The sequence below is a fragment of the Salmo trutta genome, chromosome 34, assembly GCF_901001165.1.
Source record: "Salmo trutta chromosome 34, fSalTru1.1, whole genome shotgun sequence".
Taxonomy (NCBI): domain Eukaryota; kingdom Metazoa; phylum Chordata; class Actinopteri; order Salmoniformes; family Salmonidae; genus Salmo; species Salmo trutta.
The window spans coordinates 19079129-19095450 of NC_042990.1; the positions used below are offsets into that span (position 1 = coordinate 19079129).

The 16322-nt window shown below is 46.0% G+C and overlaps 2 protein-coding genes across 2 annotated transcripts; both read left to right on the plus strand.

The window, feature by feature from the left end:
- Positions 1–2054: 2054 nt before the first annotated feature.
- On the plus strand, positions 2055–13951 carry LOC115173182 (uncharacterized). Its single transcript, XM_029731105.1, has 15 exons — positions 2055–2145; positions 2624–2734; positions 6620–6781; positions 7924–8013; positions 8199–8338; positions 8654–8777; positions 9036–9146; positions 9367–9505; positions 9644–9729; positions 9874–9946; positions 10366–10477; positions 10710–10746; positions 10952–12451; positions 12597–13868; positions 13937–13951. Exons 1-15 carry the CDS (start codon positions 2113–2115, stop codon positions 13949–13951), a joined length of 4005 nt encoding a protein of 1334 aa, XP_029586965.1. The 5' UTR covers positions 2055–2112.
- LOC115173749 (uncharacterized) lies at positions 13888–15563 on the plus strand. The gene is made up of 4 exons (XM_029732112.1): positions 13888–14250; positions 14437–14622; positions 14758–14929; positions 15127–15563. The coding sequence occupies exons 1-4, from the start codon at positions 13956–13958 to the stop codon at positions 15398–15400; spliced, it is 927 nt and encodes a 308-aa protein (XP_029587972.1). The 5' UTR covers positions 13888–13955; the 3' UTR covers positions 15401–15563.
- The last annotated feature ends 759 nt before the right edge of the window (positions 15564–16322 follow it).

Genomic DNA, 16322 nt, shown 5'->3' on the forward strand with positions numbered 1-16322 from the left:
ATCGACTATGATGACATTTTAAGTCCAAAAATCTAGAGAAAGATGGTGAATCGAACCCAGAACGAGCCAGAGAACTGTTAGTGTAACAGGGTTATATTGGTTATTCCCCCTTGCCACTTTATTGTTAAGCCAATGGGTTTTTGGTTTTAGTTTTGTCTTGCCTTCACCTACTCAACATGGCATCTTATTAGCTGGTTTGCGTAGCTTGATTACGAGGGAGGATGTTTCCGTTAGAATCGTCCCAGTGAACGAGCACCGAACCAGCGTGCGTGAGTGCAGAGTTGGATGGTGAGCCGTGCATTGCATGACGTGTAATTTTGTGCTGTTCCTATAAGAATAAAGCTCCACGACTGGTGTTACAAGTTGGAGTTCGTGTCGATGATTGATTGACTGTACACAACGCAAGAAGAGTACTGTTAGAGTGGTGCCGGAGGAGATGAGTGATGGGCAAACTGTTCCTGATGGGGATGCCTTAATTAGGAGCGCTGCTAATCCCGCCAGTTCAGCATCACCACCGGCACCTCCACCAGTAGGCCTACTAGCGGGTCAGACTGAGCGGGAGAGGGCGACGGGGCGACCGGGAGCTTGGAGCAGGTGCAATTTGCAGTTCAAGAACCAGCAAACGTATAACCCCTGGTTTGTCATGCAGAATAACTAAATTGGGCTGTACAACATGCAAAAGGGTAGGGAGTTTGGGTCTAGAAACGACAGGAGGGATTCAGATAGCAAAAGACTGGGTGGGTTGTACAGTAAATTAACATCCTTTGGCTCAGACGTAAAAAACAAAACTTCAAAAAGCCCTCAGAATTGTTTTTAACATGCCCGAACCAATGTGCATTTGGTGGCAGCAGGCCTTGTAGACAAGGCTAAAGAGGACACCCAGGTTATAGTTAACCCTCAAAATGAAACAAATAGACACTACAGCCAGTCTTCAGAACAGCACATGGCTTTGAGCAAGACATTGACTCTCAGGAGTTGAATGCACATGACATGGGGAGAGTCATTCTAGGAGGTTTTGAAAACTAAGGTAGGACTTTCCTTTACATTCTTGTTCTGTACTGTGAAGGTAATCTGACCATGTGCTTCATATTGTCACAGTCAGGAGGCCTATATATTCTCATGTGTGTGTTCTGCTGTAGTCTACAGTAATTAATTTTATTTGAAGTTATATTCCGATATTGATATTTGTTCTACTGCTACACTGATGTCTTTAAAATGTTATATGCAATTCGGGTCTTGTAAACCCCACAGTTGACTATGTGTGCATATGACGGGTGTTTTGGCTGCAGTGTCATCTAAAAACGTTGCTGTACATTGATGTCTAGAAAATGAGGCTGTAAGAAATTCGGACTTGTAAGCCCCGCAGCTATACTCATATGTGGGCATACTGCAGAGGCGCCTAAAACGCTTTGAATTAGTCAGCACCTTGGAGAGTGGTGTCCGTTTCACCACAACAGACAGTAGGCTACTTGACTTCACTCTGTCTGCTGCGCTGCCACGTTGTGTTTGACACTTTCTTTCTCTCAATGTGTCCCGGTACCTCAGAGCCCCCCCGGATACATATTAATTACTGGAGCAGGGCCTGCTAGCCCTGGGCTAAGGTTGGTGCTAGCCCTGGAGCAGGGCCTGCTAGCCCTGGGCTAAGGTTGGTGCTAGCCCTGGAGCAGGGCCTGCTAGCCCTGGGCTAAGGTTGGTGCTAGCCCTGGAGCAGGGCCTGCTAGCCCTGGGCTAAGGTTGGTGCTAGCCCACTTTAGAGTGTGAACAAGCGCTTAGCCCTGGGCTAACGGGCAGTGTGAACGCGGCTAACGAGAGTAGTAATTGTACACGCTGCTGTCAACGTGAAAACCAGTACATTACTATGCATTAGGGAAATAGCTAGCTAGTTGTTTAGCATGTAACACCCTCTAGCGACCATGGCAGTGCCGCTCAGATCGCACAACAACAGAACGGCCGTGTTCAAGAGGGATCAAAACCTGTATCATGGGTAAATTGTGACTGACTGACGGATGTGCAAGTAATAACGACTAGTTATTTTATGATGCAAGACGCCTGTGGGAAGATTTTTTATATAACAGTCGGCTGCTATGTCCAACGAGCCCAACCAGTTCTACTATGACGTCATCTTTCGGGTTTATGGCGTACCAGGTGATGATGCGGGTTCTAGAATTGCAACTCAGATTCTTGTACTGTCTTAATTTTATACCCTAACATTTTTTAATTTCATAGAATAATGACACTGGAAATGATCCAGTTTTCTTCATCAGAATGAGAATTTGAATTTGATCAGTATGGAACATATGGTATGTAGGCTATTTTCTATAAAGACAGTTATATTTCAGCTGCTATAGCTATTTCTTCAATATTCAACTGCTTTTTTTGTTGTCACTTTATGATTTCTAATTAGGTCAGACGAGACCATGGCATTTGTACAATGTCTTTAGTTTCATTTATACTGTGTGTTTAGTTTCATCCATAAAATAAGTTTTGAGTTTGGATGTACAGTAGCCTATTAGGCCCACATTTCAAATGAAACCCCAGTAAAGAAAAACATTGTCTTTATGGTCAGCTGCCTTCTTATCCTATATGCTACATTATTGATTGAGTGGTTTGGTATCCACTACAGGGTGCTGGTAAGCAGACCACCCCTCACCCTCTGGACCTGCCCATCCGAGGAAAGATCCCTGTTGTTTCTGGGGTGTCCAATGTCTACCACACAACCCGGCTCTGTGAGAGGGTAAGCAGCACTAAGCACTTCTGTTAGCACCACTAAGCACCAGGGTAAGCAGCACTAAGCACTTCTGTTAGCACCACTAAGCACCAGGGTAAGCAGCACTAAGCACTTCTGTTAGCACCACTAAGCACCAGGGTAAGCAGCACTAAGCACTTCTGTTAGCACCACTAAGCACCAGGGTAAGCAGCACTAAGCACTGCTGTTAGCACCACTAAGCACCAGGGTAAGCAGCACTAAGCACTACTGTTAGCACCACTAAGCACCAGGGTAAGCAGCACTAAGCGCTACTGTTAGCACCACTAAGCACCAGGGTAAGCACCACTAAGCACCAGGGTAAGCAGCACTAAGCACTACTGTTAGCACCACTAAGCACCAGGGTCGCAGCACTAAGCATCAGGGTAAGCAGCACTAAGCGCTTCTGTTAGCACCACTAAGCACCAGGGTAAGTACTACTAAGCACCAGGGTAAGCAGCACTAAGCACTACTGTTAGCACCACTAAGCAACAGGGTAAGCAGCACTAAGCACTACTGTTAGCAGCACTAAGCACCAGGGTAAGCAGCACTAAGCGCTTCTGTTAGCACCACTAAGCACCAGGGTAAGCAGCACTAAGCACCAGGGTAAGTACTACTAAGCACCAGGGTAAGCAGCACTAAGCACTACTGTTAGCACCACTAAGCAACAGGGTAAGCAGCACTAAGCACTACTGTTAGCAGCACTAAGCACCAGTGTAAGCAGCACTAAGCGCTTCTGTTAGCACCACTAAGCACCAGGGTAAGCAGCACTAAGCACCAGGGTAAGCAGCGCTAAGCACTACTGTTAGCACCACTAAGCACCAGGGTAAGCAGCACTAAGCGCTTCTGTTAGCACCACTAAGCACCAGGGTAAGCAGCACTAAGCACCAGGGTAAGCAGCACTAAGCACCAGGGTAAGCAGCGCTAAGCACTACTGTTAGCACCACTAAGCACCAGGGTAAGCAGCACTAAGCGCTTCTGTTAGCACCACTAAGCACCAGGGTAAGCAGCACTAAGCCCCAGGGTAAGCAGCACTAAGCACTTCTGTTAGCACCACTAAGCACTACTGTTAGCACCACTAAGCACCAGGGTAAGCAGCACTAAGTGCTTCTGTTAGCACCACTAAGCACCAGGGTAAGCAGCACTAAGCACCAGGGTAAGCAGCACTAAGCACTTCTGTTAGCACCACTAAGCACTACTGTTAGCACCACTAAGCACCAGGGTAAGCAGCACTAAGCGCTTCTGTTAGCACCACTAAGCACCAGGGTAAGCAGCACTAAGCGCTTCTGTTAGCACCACTAAGCACCAGGGTAAGCAGCACTAAGCACCAGGGTAAGCAGCACTAAGCACCAGGGTAAGCAGCGCTAAGCACTACTGTTAGCACCACTAAGCACCAGGGTAAGCAGCACTAAGCGCTTCTGTTAGCACAACTAAGCACCAGGGTAAGCAGCACTAAGCACCAGGGTAAGCAGCACTAAGCACCAGGGTAAGCAGCGCTAAGCACTACTGTTAGCACCACTAAGCACCAGGGTAAGCAGCACTAAGCGCTTCTGTTAGCACCACTAAACACCAGGGTAAGCAGCACTAAGCGCTTCTGTTAGCACCACTAAGCACCAGGGTAAGCACCACTAAGCACCAGGGTAAGCAGCACTAAGCACTACTGTTAGCACCACTAAGCACCAGGGTCGCAGCACTAAGCATCAGGGTAAGCACCACTAAGCACCAGGGTAAGCACCACTAAGCACCAGGGTAAGCAGCACTAAGCGCTTCTGTTAGCACCACTAAGCACCAGGGTAAGTACTACTAAGCACCAGGGTAAGCAGCACTAAGCACTACTGTTAGCACCACTAAGCAACAGGGTAAGCAGCACTAAGCACTACTGTTAGCAGCACTAAGCACCAGGGTAAGCAGCACTAAGCGCTTCTGTTAGCACCACTAAGCACCAGGGTAAGTACTACTAAGCACCAGGGTAAGCAGCACTAAGCACTACTGTTAGCACCACTAAGCAACAGGGTAAGCAGCACTAAGCACTACTGTTAGCAGCACTAAGCACCAGGGTAAGTACTACTAAGCACCAGGGTAAGCAGCACTAAGCACTACTGTTAGCACCACTAAGCAACAGGGTAAGCAGCACTAAGCACTACTGTTAGCAGCACTAAGCAACAGGGTAAGCAGCACTAAGCACCAGGGTAAGCAGCACTAAGCACTACTGTTAGCACCACTAAGCAACAGGGTAAGCAGCACTAAGCACCAGGGTAAGCACCACTAAGCACTACTGTTAGCAGCACTAAGCAACAGGGTAAGCAGCACTAAGCACCAGGGTAAGCACCACTAAGCAACAGGGTAAGCACCACTAAGCACCAGGGTAAGCACCACTAAGCACTTCTGTTAGCACCACTAAGCACTACTGTTAGCACCACTAAGCACCAGGGTAAGCAGCACTAAGTGCGTCTGTTAGCACCACTAAGCACCAGGGTAAGCAGCACTAAGCCCCAGGGTAAGCAGCACTAAGCACTTCTGTTAGCACCACTAAGCACTACTTTTAGCACCACTAAGCACCAGGGTAAGCAGCACTAAGCGCTTCTGTTAGCACCACTAAGCACCAGGGTAAGCAGCACTAAGCACCAGGGTAAGCAGCGCTAAGCACTACTGTTAGCACCACTAAGCACCAGGGTAAGCAGCACTAAGCGCTTCTGTTAGCACCACTAAGCACCAGGGTAAGCAGCACTATGCACCAGGGTAAGCAGCACTAAGCACCAGGGTAAGCAGCGCTAAGCACTACTGTTAGCACCACTAAGCACCAGGGTAAGCAGCACTAAGCGCTTCTGTTAGCACCACTAAACACCAGGGTAAGCAGCACTAAGCGCTTCTGTTAGCACCACTAAGCACCAGGGTAAGCACCACTAAGCACCAGGGTAAGCAGCACTAAGCACTACTGTTAGCACCACTAAGCACCAGGGTCGCAGCACTAAGCATCAGGATAAGCAGCACTAAGCGCTTCTGTTAGCACCATTAAGCACCAGGGTAAGTACTACTAAGCACCAGGGTAAGCAGCACTAAGAACTACTGTTAGCACCACTAAGCAACAGGGTAAGCAGCACTAAGCACTACTGTTAGCAGTACTAAGCACCAGGGTAAGCAGCACTAAGCGCTTCTGTTAGCAGCACTAAGCACCAGGGTAAGTACTACTAAGCACCAGGGTAAGCAGCACTAAGCACTACTGTTAGCACCACTAAGCAACAGGGTAAGCAGCACTAAGCACTACTGTTAGCAGCACTAAGCACCGGGGTAAGTACTACTAAGCACCAGGGTAAGCAGCACTAAGCACTACTGTTAGCACCACTAAGCAACAGGGTAAGCAGCACTAAGCACTACTGTTAGCAGCACTAAGCAACAGGGTAAGCAGCACTAAGCACCAGGGTAAGCAGCACTAAGCACTACTGTTAGCACCACTAAGCAACAGGGTAAGCAGCACTAAGCACCAGGGTAAGCACCACTAAGCACTACTGTTAGCAGCACTAAGCAACAGGGTAAGCAGCACTAAGCACCAGGGTAAGCAGCACTAAGCACCAGGGTAAGCACCACTAAGCAACAGGGTAAGCAGCACTAAGCACCAGGGTAAGCACCACTAAGCACTACTGTTAGCACCACTAAGCACTACTGTTAGCACCACTAAGCACCAGGGTAAGCAGCACTATATCTATTGTTAAAATAACTTTGAAAATTGTAAAGGGTTCAAGCTATTATTTCCTGTGCATCTGCATGTTTTACAACCAATGCTTAGACTCCTGAAATAGCCTACTATGATTGATGAGATCGCTCCAATTCCACTTGACTGGGACAAAGGTCAGAGAAACGTATCACTTATCATTTCAGTTGTTCCAGCCGAAGAGTGACTTTGACCTGACGGACCCCAACGGTTACCTGTTGAGCTCTGGGTACAGCAGCCTCCATGACCCCAACCTCAGGAAGTACCTCCACCGCAAAGACATCCACCAACGCCTCCTTAACCTGGGCTTCATCACCAAGGATGAGAAAGTTAGTGAGCTTTCAGCCTTTTACAATAAGCCCTGTTGATTCCTAAATAAACTGTATCATAATGTTTGGTGTGATAAGAGTTTTGGCGCACGTGGATAGTGCTGACACCACAATGTAACAGCCCTCAGAAAAAATTAAGTAATCCTAAATAGATGTTCTTACCCTTAGACCCATCCATGTCTCTACCATGTACACTACCAGTCAAACGTTTGGACACACCTACTCATTCAAGGGTTTTTCTTTATTTGTGCTATTTTCTACATTGTAGAATAATAGTGACAACATAAAAACTATGAAATAACACACATGGAATCATGTAGTAACCAAAAAGTGTTAAACAAATCAAAATATATTTTTGATTTTTCAATGTAGCCACCCTTTGCCTTGATGACAGCTTTGCACAGTCTAGGAATTCAAACCAGATGGGATGGCATACCGCTGCAGAACGCTGTGGTAGCCATGCTGGTTAAGTGTGCTTTGAATTCTAAATAAATCACTGATGGTGTCACCAGAAAAGCACCAACACACCACCTCCTCCATGCTTCATGGTGGGAACCACACATGCAGAGATCATCTGTTCACCTACTCTGCGTCTCACAAAGACATGGCGGTTGGAACCAAAAATCTCAAATTTGGACTCATCAGACCAAAGGACAGATTTCCACTGGTCTAATGTCCATTGCTGGTGTTTCTTGGCCCAAGAAAGTCTCTTCTTCTTATTAGTGTCCTTTAGTAGTGGTTTCTTTGCAGCAATTTGACCATGAAGGCCTGATTCACGCCTGGTCCTCTGAACAGTTGATGTTGAAATGTGTCTGTTACTTGAACTCTGTGAAGCATTTATTTGGGCTGCAATTTCAGGTGACTACCTCAGGAAGCTGGTTGAGAGAATGCCAAGAGTGTGCAAAGCTGTCATCAAGGCTACTTTGAAGAATCTCAAATATTCTATTTTGATTTGTTTAACACTTTTTTGGTTACTACATGATTCTATATGTGTTATTTCATAGTTTTGATGTCTTCACTATTATTCTACAATGTGTAAAATAAAATAAAAACCCTGGAATGAGTAAGTGTGTCCAAACATTTGACTGGTACTGTATGTAGTCTAATTCTATGGTCTCGACACCCTATTTCCCATTCTTCAGATTATCTGTTCAGTCAAAGAGTTGAACCGCTATAGAGATCACCTCGCGGATGTGGAGTTGGACTGGGGTCGGATATTCAGGACCGAACAGGTGAGTCTGGGCGAGTTCAGATACCAGGGCTTTGAGAGGGAGAAGGGAGAGAGAGCGAGAGAAAGAGACACATTCTAGCCATGTCGTCATCGACTGCAATTTCAGTGACATGATCCTTTCCTCCACGGGTTTAGAAGAATTGTTGCGCTTGTTATATGTTTAAATGCTTTTCTCTGTAATTCCAGAAAGAGTCAGTGCGTAAGTTCCTGACCCTCCAGCAGCAGGGTCAGATCCCTGAACATGTGACTCTATCTGATGTCACAGAGTGGTTACTGCACAGGGGAAGGAGCCTCTTCAGGAAGAGACAGCAGTCCAACAGGGCCAGGTGAGACAGAGAGGGCACAGACAGGTTGGCTGACAGGCTACTAAGGGACCTGGGAAAGGGATACTGTTACTGTATAGACACAAAACATGAAAGATGCTGGCATAGTACCTGATGAGAAAAATATGATTAAGATGAAGAAATTAAGTGCAAAAGAAGTATGGTATGTGTGTCTTATAATACCAAAAAAGTAGCAAGGAAAAATGCCCCATGGAAGTTCTCTTCATTGATTTGTTATGGGAGCTATGGTGAATGTGGATGCACATGGAGAAAAACACTTACTTACACAGTGCTTTGATGTGTGAAAAACCCCTTTAGAAGGTTCCCTTCCAAGTATGGGCTGGAGGAGGACTGTTATCTTGCTAGACTGCCCAGTATTGCTATGGGGGGCAACATGGTAGATCTAGACTGCTGCCCTAGCTTCACCTGCAGGTCGGAACTGGTAAGACATCAAATCAAACATGAGGGCTACTGTTATTAGGCCAACTAGAATGGCAGGGGGAAAGAATGCCATTCAAATAGAGCCACAACATCAGTAATGAAAGCAATACATAAAAGTTAACATACATCTCTATATTCCACTGAACAGGGGAAATAAAGTTCTGATATACTGTAGTATTTTGTAACATAAAATAAACATTTTTTGGGGATACATTTATATTCAGTCACTGACTTGAGAACCCTCTCTCCCTGGTCTTAGTTGTGGAACGCTAAGGGTCGTGCATTGCTGCAGGAGGTCAGCAAGGAGGTGAAGAGAGAGATGAGGCTGGAGCAACGATGGGTCACAAACCAACAGGAAAAAGAGAAAATGGTATGGCTTTGGATTTTAATTTTATGTTTTAACTCTCCTTAGTCGTGGTCACACTACACTTACGAGTTCAAACGGCAGGTTAAGGATAGCCCTGGTCTAAGAGCATGCAGTGGGAAAAACCAGTGTGTTTTGTTGCAAAAAGCATCAATGCCTTCACCAACAGAAACAAAATACATGGATCACAACTTAAAATGATATTGTTTTGATCACTTGCTCCTAGAAACGAGAGAGACAACAGAAGAGACGTCTCAAAGGCCAGAAGAAAGAGAGGCACTCTCCAACCAAGACAGATTCACAAGACAACCCAGAGAGCTTGGACAACATCCTGATATCGCTATCAAATCCTGACAACAACCCATGTGAGACTTTCCTACTGATGTTTGTTTTGAACAGACAGCCAAGTCCTGAAGTATGGTGCAATACATACGCTCTTTGTAAAGGAATTTAGCCAGTAAGAGACGCTTTCATGTTTAGTCTTTGTTTTTATCCCTCATCAGTCGACCTGGTTGGCTCCATTAGAACGAGCCCCTCTGATCATCAATCCTTATCTTCTCCAGTGGAACAGAAATGTGATGTAACGACAGTAAGAATCTTAATTTATCACTTATAGTGGAGGTGATTTATTTCTGGTCCAAACTAGGGCACTACGTAGTGAATAGGCTGTAATTTGGATGTGTTTGTATGTGGTTAACATCTTGCTTATGAAAAGTTGTATTTGTGTTTATAGAAACTCTCGGCTCTGTGTCAAAACTTGGTCGAAGCAGTGAATCAGAAGTCCATCATCTCTGCCCACAACCTCTGTAAGTAGAAGGCTAGGATTCCTCTCTTTCTGCTTAAAATATTTTACGATTTAGTAAATCAGCATTACTATGAAACAGCACACTGAGATTCAGGGGTGCAACTTTTGTTTTTCGAAGTGGGGGGGACATCTTTTTTTTTATCTGGTCGGATAAACACTCCAAACAGTTTACCCGACCGCTCGGAGGCATCCGCATGGTCCTAAAGCACACCGTTGCCTCGTTTGTATCACATTCCAATGATAAAACTTGGGGGGGCCATTTGTTTATAACATGACAGTTTATCTATAACAATATTTTAACTGTACCTTCAATATAGAGTGAAAACCATCATCATCATTTCTTGCCTTAGGTGACTTTTAACTTACTCATTCTATACTTTATGTGTATGGTATAAAGAGTGTTTTGTTCATGTCTTGTAGGTGCTGAGGGCCCAGGGCTGGTTGACTCTCTCTCCTCCACCTTGGTGACCTGTAGCAGTCTGATTGGACAAGCTGGCTCCCTTCAGTCCATCACCCAGCAACTGTCTGAAATGTAAGTCTGCACATTAAAACATTTGTAAATATTTGCTTTTATATGTGTGGAATGTGCTGTATAGATATTCCGCAGTTGATTGATAGATTAATTGACATGTATGGTCCAGTGAGTTTTATCTGTAAACACTGTGGTTCAGTCCATTTTTTTCCATTTCTTCTTTTGTTCACTATAAATGGGAAGGCTATGTATAGTGTTGTTGCAGTGAATTTGTATGTGTTTCCCACCGCAGAGAACAGAGGCTACTGAAGGAGCATTTTAAAGGAACTGTGAGTTTTGATTTATATTCATTCTGACACATGCATTATTAGTCACTTGTTAAGTCAAGTAAACGAGAACATCTAGGTATCAATACCAAATATAACTGTCATTCACGTCTACTGGAAATACAGTCTGAATGTGGCATGGGTCCAGTCTGATCAAAGTTTGAATGGATCTTGTGTATTGATTGTTCATGCCATGCTCTCCACATAGATCACCACTGAGGACCTACACACCATCATACACAGTGTGGTGGTGACCGTAGTGGAGGAGGTCAACGGGATCCTCATCCCAGCCATCATGGCCTTCGAGTATGAGCGCCTAACAGGCTCCGTAAGCTCCAGTGACATACCCAGCAGTGACGTACCCACCTACAGCAGCCCCTCCTCCTCTGACTACTACCAGACATCCTCCTTCAGCACTAGCCTGCAGTCCTCCTCCCCTCAGATAGGGCTGTCCAGCAATACACCTACACCTCCCATAATGCCGTTCCAACCTACTACCGGTGTCATCAGACATGGGACATTGACCGTGAGCTTTCCTGAAGAGGCTGATCGAGAGTCTGAGAGAGAAACTGAGGGAGAGGCATCTCTCTCAGTGGACCTGGCTAACTCCAGTAGCACAAGCCCTTCTGAAAACCAATCCTCGCCTTTAGAGACAAGTCCTCTCTGCTTGGGGTCTTCAGGATCCAGTCTGGGGGCTTTAGGAACCAACCTGCTGGTGAAGGTGGAGGCCGTTATTCAGGAGGTGATAAGGGGAGCCGTAGATAAACTAGAGGCCGAGAGGAACAACAGGCACGGAAGAAGGGTGAGAAACATGAGTCCTAAGGAAAAGGCTGAGAGGGTCTCCAAGAGTACTGAGGCTGCATCAAGAGATAGTAGTGGTGAGAGGAGAGTCAGGGGAGTGGAGAACAATGGTAAGAAGGTGGAGACTGTTGCAGATAGAGTGGCAAAGACAGAAGTGTCGACTATTGCAGACACAACAGCCAAGACTGAACTTCTGACTATTGAAGATACAATGGCTAAACTGGAGATAAAGAAAGTAGAGATTATTGCTAATGTGATACCCAAGACTGCAAGTAAGGAGGTGGCCACTGTTGTGGATGCGATGGAAAAGTATACTCTTGCAGATGTGATGGCAAGGACTGAAATTACAGAGGTGCCAATTATTGCAGGTACAACAGCCAAGAATGAAGTTCAGGAAGTGGAGACTATTGCAGATGTAACGGTCAAGACCAAAATGAAGGAAATAGTTGAGATTAACAAGAGGGACACCCAAGAGGCAAAGGGAAAGGCTAGTTTTGAGACAGAGGTCAAGCTGACTAAAAGGTGGGACATTGACATTAAAACGGAAGAAGAAGCCAATGCTGAGATGAACGCAGGTGAACAAGACAATACCATATCGGAGAATAACAGCAGGTGCTATGAGCTTATTCTAACAGCTGGAGAGTCCAAGATAGAAGTCAGAGATGAGAAAATAGAATGCAAGGTAGAACTCAGGGATGAGAATATTGACGCAAGGAATGAAACTATGGATGCAAAGTATTCTGTTGAGAATGCACATGCTGAGAAAAGTGAACACAGCCACAGAAGCCCTGAGCATTTTAAGTCATCATCAGACAATGATGAAGGTGGTCCTTCAATGTTCCCCGTGACCAGCATGTTGAAGAGCGCTGCCCTGTCCTCGGACCAGGTTGATGAGATCCTAGACAAGGTAATGTATTGTACAGTCCCTTGTTTTTATGCATAGTTTATTCTATTGATTCTATGGACGTCATGTATTGTACTTGTTCCATCAGTGCTTGGTTTATGTGTTCTGATGCATCCATGTGTATCAAATAAAGTGTATTCAATTCAAGGTGATCGATGTCCTGACTGGGGAGGGCCACAAGGTCATCTTCTCAGAGTACAGGCCAAGTATGACCTCAAGCCCAGACTCCATGGTGAGTATTGCCTCAAGCCCAGAATCTAGACCAGGTCTTACCTCTACTCCAGTGGACAGAGCAAGCAGTTCCTCCATCCCTGAGGCCAGACCAAGCAGTTCTTCTGCCACCCCAGGGTCCAGCCCCAGCAGTGAGTCCCTGTGCTGCATGTCTGGCGGCCACGATCAGGAGATCCATGTCCAATGCCCATCTGACCCACCTGGTAAGCTCCTAGGAGGCCAGGCCAGCACCCTGAAGTCTCAAAACTCACTGCTGCTCAATGAAACGGATCTGTCAGACAGGGAGCTAATCCCTTATGCCAACAGCATTATCAACATTATCATGCAGAAGATGCACCATGACGATGACCTTTACGAGTCCGTGGGTGGCCAGAAACCACTGTCCCCAAGAAGACGATCACGCCCAGCTCTTCTGTCACAATACTCTCCTCAGGACAACTCCGAGATCCCTGTGCTTTACATCCCCAAGAGGGCTGATCGGAAATCACTGAAGTCAGTTGATCCGAAGGCCCTGAGAGTAGTCAGGTGGGTGCTGCAGACCATCCATAGACGCCATGGGTGGCTGGGTCAGACTAACGGCCACAGCAGACAGGCCAAAGAAAGCTTGCTGCTCTGTGATGTCATCCAGGTCCTGCTTGAGAAGCTCGACCACAAGATGGTCACTACTGGAGATCTACAGGTGGCACCTACCCAAACATATGCGCTACATACTGACGACCGCTTCAAGACGAAGTTGCAGGAGGCTACAGTTGAACCAATCAGCGATATCATCGGATATCTGTCCATCAATCTGCTGAGGTCCGAGTCTTGCTTCGTGCCCAAGAAGAGATGGTCATCGTCAAGCACCCTGGCTAAGAGCGTCTCGATGACCAACTTGGGGAGCCGAGCTGTGGCTTCGGCTGTGGCCATGGACATCAGCTCCAATGTGGTTGAGAAGCTCAAAGAGGCCTCAGGTAGCAGCAAGACCACTTGCTCGATGACTAGCCTTCGGGACTTTGTCAGAGCCATGACCGTCAGCCATCCAGAGCTCAGCCAGCAGGCCACCTCGTGTGGGTCAAACATTCACAACGTCTACAGGGAGGTTCTGGAGATGGTTGTGACCAAGCTGAGGAGTTTTGTCACCAAAGGGGGATCATTTCACAAGCCCACAGAGCACTTTGCGCAGAAGATGGCGGAGAGCTGCCTCGAAGTAGAATGTGCTTTCATGGAGATTCTGCAGACACTTAAGAGTCATGGAACAGGCGATGAGGCATGCAGCACCTGGGCAGTTGACTGCATGTCCACGACTATCTCTGACACCATGTTTAAACGTGTGACTGAGGGGGGCCATCCTCCTCATCATACTCATGTCTCTGGGGCAACGGTCACAAACTGTGGTCCAATCAGAATCAGTGATGTTAACCAGCAGCGGCCTATCAAGATCAAGGCTCGAATGTCCAGGTCCTCCGTGAACCTGCTACAAAACACTGTGGAAAAGTTTGTGTATAAGCTGATGGGTGAGCGGGTGTCCATCCCAGAACTAGGAGAAGGAATGTCTACTTCTACAAGTCCCCAGCAAGGAAAGGATCCTGGTAAGATCGACAGAGAAATTTCAATTTTTTTTAAAGAAAATACATATAAATGTTTTCTTCTGTTTTTTAATTCTTGTTATTTTTATTATAAAATGCACAAATAAACAAATAATTCAGCCTCCTTCGCTATTAATACTATGTAATGTTTCCTAATTGTAGATAAACTAATGATCTCTTCTCTCACAGAGAACCTACGTAGGCCACAGGGTGTCCAGAGGAGATTCACTACTGAGTCTCCCTCCGAGCTCTCGCCACGGAGCCAACTGAAACGGGAGGAGCTCATTAGTACGCTGTGTACATTGATGACCAAATCCATCATTAGCTCCTTGTCTTTGGATAGTGATTTTCAGGTTCCAGTTGACGCAGTCTCGGGTAGGAGTCCTGAATACCTTTATTGAACCTGTATGATATTCATCACACCTCATATTAGATAGAATTTGGTGCAAAATATGCCATAGGCTACTGTATATTATTTAATCAAATCCTGATGTATTTTTCTTTCCACAGATACAAAGGAAAGCAGAGCTTCTGCTGTGAAGTTGGGTACGAATACCAGAACACTGGTGCCAACGCCCCCTCCTCGCCCCAACCTCACTAAAAGCCAGAGGGATAATAAGCCTGTCCAAGAGGACAGCAGGAGGAGAATCCGACCTCTACGTACTCTTCAGGCTGCCAAGAGGTAAGTAGCCCAGAGGTTAGAGGCAGACCAGTAGCGCCGGAGAGTCGCTGGTTCAAATCCAGGGCAGGGCAATGGAAAAAATGTGGGAACTGAAATTACAACTGAAGGGCTGGTGGTTTCAGATACATTTTTTGAATATCCTTTGCAAGATGGACTAATAAAGTTCGATATTTTTCTTCCCTTATTCTCTAAAAAAGGGTGGTCAGCTCCATGGACTTGGATATTTCCAGGACCACTAGTAGAAGCAGTGGGATGGTGGCTCAGCTGGCTTGTCCAGTCAAGAGCAACAACAGCCTCTTCAGCGAGCCTCCAAGCCCCTCTGCAGCCACCTCAAACACATCCCTAGCAGCCTCTGAGATCACTGAGAATTTGGTGTGTAAGCTCCTCCAGGGAGATTCTCCAGACTTCATGTCATCCAGCAAACACACCAGCCCAAGCCCCAGAGGAACAGCAGTGACAACATTCAACTAATGGAACTGCAGAAACCTCATTTTCTAAATATCTAGGCTTAATACAAATAATTTTGCAATGACATTATTTGGTCACTTGTTCATGATTTTGATATGATCATTCAAAGTAGACTACCTGAATTTTGCATTTTGAGGTGTAAGCAAAAATGCTGGTAAGTAACCCACTAAAGGTTTCCTCATGTGTCTGTTGTGTAAGCATAGACCATAACAAGAAAAGGGTGTAAGGGAAAATATTGACTCCATTCCTTGCCAGCAAATCATGAACGCTGTGAGTGTGTTGTAAACATTTCATAGCAATCATAACCAAAAGTTATCTATCATATTGACAAGATAGCCCAGTGACCGCTCTAACAATGGAAATGCATGTCCTCAATTAGTAAAGGCGAGTGAGGTCAGGTGGGACCATTTTAGCCCATAGACAATAAAACCAATGTGTGCGCGTCCTCCGCTATCATTACCGCCAGTTGGCCAGCGCCTCTGAGAGGGCAGATACCCGTGTGAACAACAGGCACAAGTAGTAAGAGGTTGTGTTCGTAAATTACATCTGGAGTGCCATAGTGCGCTCGTAAATTACATCTGGAGTGCCATAGTGCGCTCGTAAATTACATCTGGAGTGCCATAGTGCGCTCGTAAATTACATCTGGAGTGCCATAGTGCGCTCGTAAATTACATCTGGAGTGCCATAGTGCGCTCGTAAATTACATCTGGTGTGCCATAGTGCGCTCTTAAATTACATCTGGAGTGCCATAGTGCGCTCGTAAATTACATCTGGAGTGCCATAGTGCGCTCGTAAATTCAAGAGCGTTGTCAGATTGTCCGTTCGTAAATTCAGAGCGCACTCGAGCTTGCTAGCTACTTCGAGAGACAAACGAGAGAACACCTCACTGACAATTTGACTTAGGGCTGTGTTCATATTATTGTAA

Excerpts from the sequence above, each read along its gene's own strand:
- LOC115173182 (XM_029731105.1), top strand. The coding sequence starts at position 2,113 with ATGACGTCATCTTTCGGGTTTATGGCGTACCAG. Across the intron at positions 8,339-8,653 it reads CAGCAGTCCAACAGGGCCAG|AAGGTTCCCTTCCAAGTATG; the intron begins GTGAGACAGAGA and ends AAACCCCTTTAG. Across the intron at positions 9,506-9,643 it reads AAATCCTGACAACAACCCAT|TCGACCTGGTTGGCTCCATT; the intron begins GTGAGACTTTCC and ends ATCCCTCATCAG.
- LOC115173749 (XM_029732112.1), top strand. The coding sequence starts at position 13,956 with ATGTCCACGACTATCTCTGACACCATGTTTAAACGTGTGACTGAGGGG. Across the intron at positions 14,251-14,436 it reads CCAGCAAGGAAAGGATCCTG|AGAACCTACGTAGGCCACAG; the intron begins GTAAGATCGACA and ends CTTCTCTCACAG. Across the intron at positions 14,623-14,757 it reads TCCAGTTGACGCAGTCTCGG|ATACAAAGGAAAGCAGAGCT; the intron begins GTAGGAGTCCTG and ends TTCTTTCCACAG.